At 33.1% G+C, this 9,062-nt stretch overlaps 1 protein-coding gene across 1 annotated transcript; it reads right to left on the reverse strand.

The window, feature by feature from the left end:
• Positions 1-1,942: 1,942 nt before the first annotated feature.
• On the reverse strand, positions 1,943-8,704 carry LOC112791657 (nicastrin). Its single transcript, XM_025834567.3, has 16 exons — positions 8,277-8,704; positions 8,069-8,182; positions 7,802-7,916; positions 7,591-7,673; positions 7,418-7,494; positions 6,944-7,021; positions 6,658-6,729; positions 6,486-6,559; positions 5,809-5,941; positions 5,600-5,671; positions 4,451-4,570; positions 4,267-4,338; positions 3,997-4,137; positions 3,281-3,365; positions 2,730-3,171; positions 1,943-2,465 (listed from the first exon to the last, which is right to left on the reverse strand). The coding sequence occupies exons 1-16, from the start codon at positions 8,356-8,358 to the stop codon at positions 2,201-2,203; spliced, it is 2,025 nt and encodes a 674-aa protein (XP_025690352.1). The 5' UTR covers positions 8,359-8,704; the 3' UTR covers positions 1,943-2,200.
• Between the last annotated feature and the right edge of the window lie 358 nt (positions 8,705-9,062).

Here is a 9,062-nt window from a genome sequence, read left to right on the forward strand (position 1 = left end):
TTATAAAATAAATTATTCGTGAGTATATTTAACATATGTAAAACAACCTCGTATATTTTATTGTTATATATATATATATTATATATATATATATATGTATATTAATACCAAATAATCTATAAAATAAAAAAAAATCATAAAGTACTTGGATTTAATAAAGAAAATGTGTAATTTATAGTAAACAAATAACTCAATGTCTGTGAAAAAATGAACTAAAACATTTTTAAAAATATTTTATATATATTCACCAAATGTTGTCAAATTAATAATAATAACAACAATAATAATAAATATTAATTTTAGTAGTAGAAAATAATAATATATTGTTAAAAAATGATAACAAGTAATTTTTTAATTATTGATCACTTATTTCAATGGAAAATATTGATATCTCAACTTCTCAATTGTAATGTCAACAAAAATTTTAAAATTAGAAGATAAATAAAAAAAAATGTAAGGTGCCAGAAATAAAATAAAATATAAAAATAAAAAAATGAAAAAGAAGAAAAAGATAAAGAAAATCAAATAAAAATAAATAACTTTAATTAAACAAAAAATAAAGTATAAATTTAAGTTTAGACTTCAGAAGAATTACTTTTGATTTTTAGTTTTGTTCTGTAATACTAAGAAAACTGAGAATATTTTTCATTTTTAAATATTTTCCAAAAAAAAAATGAACTGATTAAAATGTTTACTTAATACTCTATTTATAAACTAACCAAATACCTAATTAAGAGTTATTCCTAAAAGCTACTTCAATTTTCAAACCATTATCAATTAACCCCCGCTCTTTTTCTCTTGATGATTTGTTGTATTGCTACTACTCTTATCAGCTATATCTTTGAGACAGGAACACAGAGATATACGACATTGGCATAAGTCGATGGGTTATTATGGGTATATTCCAAATGTCATTAGAAAATTAACTTAAATCTAATTGGTTGATAAATATTTTTGAGATAATATTTTATTTTGTCTAACACAGTGTGAATAATTATCTAAAAATAAATATAATTAAATAATTATATAAAATATTTTATACTATTAGTGGATCAAAATTAAATTTATAAGGGTAAAGTATATTTTTGGTCCCTGAAGTTTGATAAAAGTTTTAAAGATATCTCTAAGTTTTATTTTGTTCCAAAGTTTTATTTTGTTTCAATTTTGTCCCAAAAGTTTTCAATTTGTATCAAATATATTCATGACGGTTAATTTTTCAAAAAATTTATGACCAATTCAATAATAATTTCTTAAGAACAACCCTCAACACAAATAAATCAAGCATAATTTTCATACATTATTATTAGATTAGTCTTAAATTTTTTGAAAATTTAACCGTCGAGGGTATATTTGATGCAAATCGAAAACTTTTGGGACAAAATTGAAATAAAATAAAACTTAAGTATTTTCGAAACTTTTGCCAAATTTCAAGAATAAAAAGTATACTTTACCCAAACTTCAATTAAAAAATTAAAAAATTCAAGGATGTTGATTTCAAGATATTTGCTTATATCTGATAAGACCTAAGATTAACAATTTGATAGCTCGAGCTTTACGCATTTTGCTTGCACCAAACATTAAACACCTTATACAAATTTTGTCGGCAGAACTAATTCTCTCCTTTAAATTTCTCAAATCCTATATTCCACTCATAGTACGTGATAATTTGAAAATTCTGCAACAATCAAACGATTTGTTTCGACTAGCGGCGTAAACAACATGCATACCATGTCCATGTTTGATCACTTCTATGCTCCTGACCATAGCAAGTAGCAACTTAAACTGTCCGGCAAACTAGGGAAAATAAACAGCAGTTCTCAATGCCAACTGATATTATAAACAATTGACACCTTCCGCCATTATTCTAGTAGTGAAATAAGTCGCCAATAGTCTCGGCATTTGAGGCACTCAATAACATCAAGGGCATGGTGGGAAAGAGATAAATACACAATACAGGAAGCTCTATTTTCATTAATTTACTCACAATTGCTTACAGTTACCTACAAGGCAATTCAATAACAGTGAGTAGCTATAGAGAAACTTCCAAAATATCATTCACAAATCACAAGCACCAGGATGCGGCCCAAATAATGCACATCCTTGGAATTTCTTTAGACACTTGTAATTTGTCAATCAAAATGACCCTACTCACTTATGCCCTAGTTTCACAAAATTTACTTCAGTTTCCTTAAAGAAAATGTCAGTCCCTCTTCATAGCTTTGGTGATTAAAGCTCTTGAGAATGCTACCCCGAGGTATGACAGGATTGTCAGAGCAATACCCCCAAACAGAACAATGCGGTCGTAAGCAGCATTTTGGACAGTGTAGACCCGCATACCTATCGAATTCCAGTTGCTTTCTGTCCAGATAGGATCCACAATCCCCATGATGTCAGAGGAATTTGAGGGCAAAACATTCCAAACACCCGATTCATATTTTAACCGTGTTGAATACGCTGGAACGTACCTGCAAAGGATCAACCATATACATTTGTATTTGAAAATGAGATTATCAAACAAAATATCTACTTGAACATTAAGGATAAAGTTACAGTGCACCAGGTTTGCTATTCCCTGCCTGGACACTACTGTCTACTGCCACAATTCACATAAGAAATAAATGGCACATCTTAACCTACAATGTATGACAATTGAGAAGTAAATTTGCTGCCCGCAAAATGTACATCACACGAGCACATTAACATGCCACCTAAGAAGAAAGAGAGAATACCTAGTTGTAGAGAGAATACAAACTCCCTTGCCATCTGTCTCTGCTTTAATGCAAACCTCATCTCTAATGCAGCCTTGTTGACAACCTGAGCTATTAATATGCTCCCTGGGGATTGACGTTATGTCAGCTAGAAAATTCCAGACGAACCTGGGAACATCATTAATGTATCCTGGATAAGGTGTAGATGAAGGTTCATCTACGATAACGCCAACATAATGGCTTGGACAAGTTGATGTGGGTGAAATATATTTATTCACCAATTCACAAGAAAGACCAGGATCACAGGCCAATAAGCAACCCATAAGTTGTTTGACAAGTGAGACATTTACATTTATAGAAGCCAAAACTGAATCTTCTACATCTTTAGAATCACTAGCAAGTATGTAAAGGGTCCGGGCAACAAGAGAAGCAGCAGCAACCACAGCTGACGAGTTCACATTCGCTGCATCAGTCATAGAAATGAGAACACGTGACAGGAAGGACAACTGCACAAGATTAGGATAATTTAAATAAGAATGATAAAATGATGCCAAGGGCATAGATTAGCTCACATAAATCATCAAGATGACTATGGTAGAACTTGTTGACGAAGACAGAGTCAAAATCTTCTAAGACAACACCAGAGATTGCTGAATTCTGGGGAGAAAAAAAGAAGAAAAGAAGATAATTTAATCAACACTTGTAAAGTTTTCAATGTCATTCAACATGGTACATTAATACAAGTCAATTTATTCCATTAGCCCAATACCAATTATCTTATTCAACACAGGGTATTTGCTGCAGCTTCACCTACTTAAAAGTTGCAGGTTTTCATAACCATTCAATTTAAGCATGTTATTGTTAGTGTGCCCTGATAGCATCCTGCACCATCAATTTGATGATAGAGTTTACACTGATTCATAGCCACCAAAGTGTGATGTTTAGATGCCTAATAATATTGTATATATGACTGTATCAAAATAAAGGCAATCTGTGTGCTATATGCTATACTACCAAATAAAGGCAATCTGTGTGCTATGTGCTATATGCTATATGCTATACATAAACAAACTGCTCAATTGACCATAACTGTCACTACAAGTAGAAGTGAGTTTTTGTTAAGACCTATGTTTTTGAAAATCACAGCTCTTTCTGCAAATTAACTATATTTCATTGAACAAGGTGTTATTACCATTATCTATTTGGAGAGAGAATATTTTTTATTTTTTTTTCTGGCCATTTTATTTATTTATTTATTTTTTTTTTTGGGGGGGGGGTGGTCCAGCACCTCTTTTGAAAAGGTCATTAACGATGATGGAGGTATCCCTGGATTTGAGGCACTTGCAGATGCAACCTTTATGTTTTCAGATAGCAGCGACTCTTGTGCACGTTTCAAGGCAGTCATTGTCATATCAGTGGCAGCAGAACCCTGCAACAATGTGGAGTTAGCCATAATTTGGCAGGATCATCTATGGGGGGTGCACATACAGAAACAGTATAATATGCATGATATGTCACAAGAGTATGCACATAGTTGACATGTCAGTTAACATCTCACCCCTTCTTTATGAGCAAAAAAGTTTTTAACACCTTCATTGTAACCCTTCCCAACAGAGCCAAGTTCAACGACCTGTGACAAACAAATCAGAAAAGAATAGAATAGTTACTAGGAGAATCATATTAGAGGAGGCAGTTATGGGCAATCTAGCTAATAAATTCAATGCAGCATGTTAGATGACTACCGTTTCAATTGATGAGTGAGTAAGGCCATGAACAGCATCTGAGTTTATCTCAAGTTCTACCAAAAATCTCCTACTTCCAAGGTAACCCCATGCTTCTCCAGTGAAAACTGCAAAAACAAGCTGCATCAAGTGAAAGAAACTGTCAGCAATAAAGTTTTGACAACTGGTTCTTGACTCGAGTACTAATAAATGTTCTACCATATTAACATGAAAAGTAATTTTTTTTTTTTTAATAAAAGAAAGTTTCATTAAGGAATAGAGGGAACAATACAAAGGAGTGGAGGAAAGAATTTTCCCAAACCAAAAGAAATACAAAAAAAAGACTACAAACTTCAATGAGCTGCATCTTTCCAATCCCTCATCATATCTGAGAGGGAAAGTCCTCTGAAGAAAACCATACTTCACTCTCAAACAACAACTTTTACGGCAAATCTATAATTAAAAGTGCGTAGATTGCATTCTAGCCAAATGCTCCAAATAGTGGAATATATTGCACATTGCCTCAAAGATTTAGCCTCTTTTTTTCTCCTAAAACCTGAAAATCTATTCAAAAGAAACTGATCTAGTGATGCCGGGAACACCCAAGATTCTCCAAACATGCCGAACAATGAACTCCACAAAGAATCAGTCATAGGGCAATGTAAAAACGAATTTGAGACCGTTTTTGAATGTCCCTAACACATTACACACACATTTTGGGATATAGCCTAATGTGGTCTTCTGACTTGTAAATTGACATTGGTGTTAATTCTATTAAGCACAATAGTCCAAATAAAGGATTTGACTTTAGAGGGAGCTTTAGATTTCAATATTGGTTTATCAAGGAGAAAAGGTGCAATAATTGAAGATTGGGAGAGACTGAAAAATCATAAAAAGAGGTAAACTAAAAGGGGAAGTAGGTCCAACAATATTCAACCGCAAAATTACCACAAGAAACTGAGATGGATGATAGATAATTCTCTCATCGCAATAATAATTAGATTGGATATATTAGCCCATAAGAATAATTTTGCCCACAAAGAGAGAAGGAAAAGGAGAAAAAGAAATAAAGGAAATAAAGTCACATCTCAGAGACACCTAATAAATTTAAGTGACACAAAGTCAAGAAAATCAAACTATTTTAAAAAGGATAGTTCATCTTGTATGCACCTGTTTACTAAGGTCACCAAGACCATGCACATGAGAAAGTGCATCAACTGCTGCCAGCAATGCAATTAAACCCTGTGAAGTAGTCAGTAGTCACTATATTAGACAATAATTTGACATAGGAACTATACCTCATAAAGAAGTGTCAATATTGTTTGCTTAGGAATAAAGAAGGCAAGGTGGAGCAAATGCAACACAACACTAGCACTTACAGAAATAGGAGAGTCTGCACCAAGGCTTTTGTCCCGAAAAAATGAAGCAGAATCCATAGATGCTACTGCCAGTATAATGGGCTTCGACTGTTTTGAGGATGAAACATTGATTGGAGGAAGAGATGACCAGACACTGCCTTCCAAAAGTCCAAAAGTAAACAATGATAAGATTTTAACTCTGTTTATAACGAGATACAATGGATATTAATACTTTCTTTATCTAGCTTCGGGACAGAGTGTGAAATAGACATAACAATAGCCTTGTGGGAGTAATACATATCTACTCTCCCTAGAACCCACCAAATGGGAGCCTTGTGTACCAATCGCAATTTTTTAGCTCAAGGACAACCCATTTCAACTATGAAAATATGATGCTTAATCTTTTGCATATTCATGATTCTATCATTCTGCCTTAGAGTGGATACGTATTCACAGAGTCATTTCCATTCATACTTTTCTCCAATTGAAAGGAAATTAGGAAAATAGATAAATAATAACTATAAACTCACCATGTCGAACTATTGACCATGAATCTAGGTTGCAAAATCACATCTAACATGAAGTTGAGTCGAGTACATAATTGTAGGGTGCTATGATCATACATATACATACTACTAGTCACAGTTAAAATTTATACACAGATTTTACAAAGCATGATAGGATCTATGAAACTTCACCTGTATCCACCTAAAGGAAGGCAAGTTGCTTCTTTTAAACAAGACTTCGAATCATGTGTTCCAGATTTTGTCGTCTAATCCAAGATAATCAGAAAACAAAGAATGTAAACATTTAAATATTATTCTCAATATCCCATAACACAACAATTCTTAACAAATAATGTGGATATACCTGCATCACCAGATCAAACTCAGCCACATTAGATGTATAAGCTCTTTTTTTGTTTTCATTCCTTATTACAAACTGCACAAAAAGGGGAGATCATTAATCTTCATCCTTTATACATACAAAATTCACATGTATGTTGTGTGGGGACTCTCTAACCCAACTTATATGTCACCAACATCCAAATTTTACCCCACTAGGTGGATCAATTCACTTAGTAAGATTACCAATGACTACAAGAACCCCCCACTAACATGTTGAAATGTAATAAAGTGAGAATACTATGCCATACCTCTTCAATAGTCGCTGTGGCACTTTCTGTGAGTAAGAAAACAGGAAAATTGTAGTACTTCCACATAATACCAGAGCCCTGCCGATGAAGAACAAAACGAGCAAATAAAAAAAAATTTATCCTCGATAATAGATTGTGTTATCTGAAGATTAAATTAGCTATAGAAAAAATTGAACATTGAATTTTCTACACATCATATTATTACAAGCTTCATATTTTAAGACTTAATTGGGTCACCATTCATGTCACCAAATTTCAATAATGAGCATCAACCAAAATTAAGTAATTTTTTATAAACCAGAGCATCTCCATAATGCATAACTCATAATTTCAATTCTGTAAACAGTAATCAAATTACAATTGGAGAAAAGATATTAGCAGTAACAACAAGAGGAAAAGCAAAAGAACAAGTAATTGACAATACAGAATAATATCAGAATAAAATGTAAGGAAGAAAAAAAAATCATATCATACAATAGGGTTCCATTCATAGCTGAAATTATGGTAAGGAGCAAATTGAGCTTGTGGAAATTTTTGATCCGGAGAGAATCCTACACATGGCAAAAGAATGCTATTATAAGCAACCTTAAAAGCAACTCTTACTCCAGGTTTGTTCAAATGACAAGAAGCAAACAAATGTCAGTTACCCTTTAAGTTGTTCTGCACATCAGTTCTTGATTTGACCAGTACACCAGCAACTTTACTTGCAAAGCTTAAGTCATCTGATATTCTGAAAAGGAACACTCAAATTCAGAAAACAACCAGAATCTCCAAGCAAAGAAGTTCTAAAAAGAAAACGTTGAAATTCGATGTTGCTCCATAACTAATGTATGGTAAAATATGTATATACGTATACACCTGTTAAAGAGACTTGGAAAATCTTCAAATGAGACCAATATAGCAGAAGACTCTGACATCCCATCAACATTTTCGAATCCTATTATTGGAGCCAAAACCTTATCTCGCCCAGGATCTAAAAATACACATACATGAAATTGAGTATTAGGCTTAACTTATCCACCGGTCAACACAACTTATAATTAAAATCTTACTGCCATAGAAGCTTAGGGAGTAACGGTGATGATAGTTGAAAAATGCAAGAGAAGTTATAGGGGAAACACTGACTTGCACAACCAATTGGTCCAGAAAGATTAAGAAGGCGGACGCAAGGGTCTCCATCGATGACCTTGTACATGGTGTTCTGAAGATCAGGAACCGACTCCATGGCGCTCGATTCCCCTGGCAGTCAGAAAAAATTGAACGCGATCCGTGAAAACACAAAAGATGAAATTGGTGTAAGCAGTACTGAGCAAGAATGGGATTGGGAGAGTACCGGAGAAGCAGAGGGGAAGATGAAATGCGAAGAAGAAGAAGAAGAGGAGGAAGTAGAAGAGAGGGAGAAAGGCTGGCGCCATGGGAGAACAGAGAACCCTAGTAGAGTGCGAGTGCGGGTGCGGGTGCGAGTGCAGGTGCAGGTGCAGGTGCAGGAGGGTGTCGCCTCTTGTCTGATCAGTTCTGCAACAGCAAGACACAGACTCTGATAGTGTGATTTCAGCGCTGTGGCTGCGTTATCAAGGTACCGTCTTTAATGTACCCTGTAAAGTAGGGTGTTTGATGCACCTTCTTTTTCTCATGCTTAACACTTACCTAATATTAGTGTTTACTTTTTTAATCTCAATATGGAAGTATGGAACAACTTTAATATTCGCAAATGGCAACTCATGGAATATCCATAGCTTATGAAAAAATTTGTCCGAAAGTATATTAGGTTGAGTTTAATTTTAACATACCCATGGTATAAAATGTTGTATATTATTATTTAATTATATTTATTTTTTTAAATTATTGTTTATCTAATCAATATAAAAAATAATTATTTTTATTAGTGTATCGTTATATAATTAAACCTACGGGTAAAATTATTTTCTATTAAAAATTCATTAAAATTAAATTTTATTGAACATCACAATATAATATTTTGCATAACGAGAAGTCCAAAAAAAAAACATCTTTTTGTTAATAGTTTTTAAATTGCCTTTTAAGTATGGAAAATCAATTCTAGAAATCCTTTTAAATTTCAAATATTTATATAATTATTTCTAATTTTTAATAAGAACTT

Source organism: Arachis hypogaea, chromosome 3, assembly GCF_003086295.3.
Source record: "Arachis hypogaea cultivar Tifrunner chromosome 3, arahy.Tifrunner.gnm2.J5K5, whole genome shotgun sequence".
NCBI lineage: Eukaryota > Viridiplantae > Streptophyta > Magnoliopsida > Fabales > Fabaceae > Arachis > Arachis hypogaea.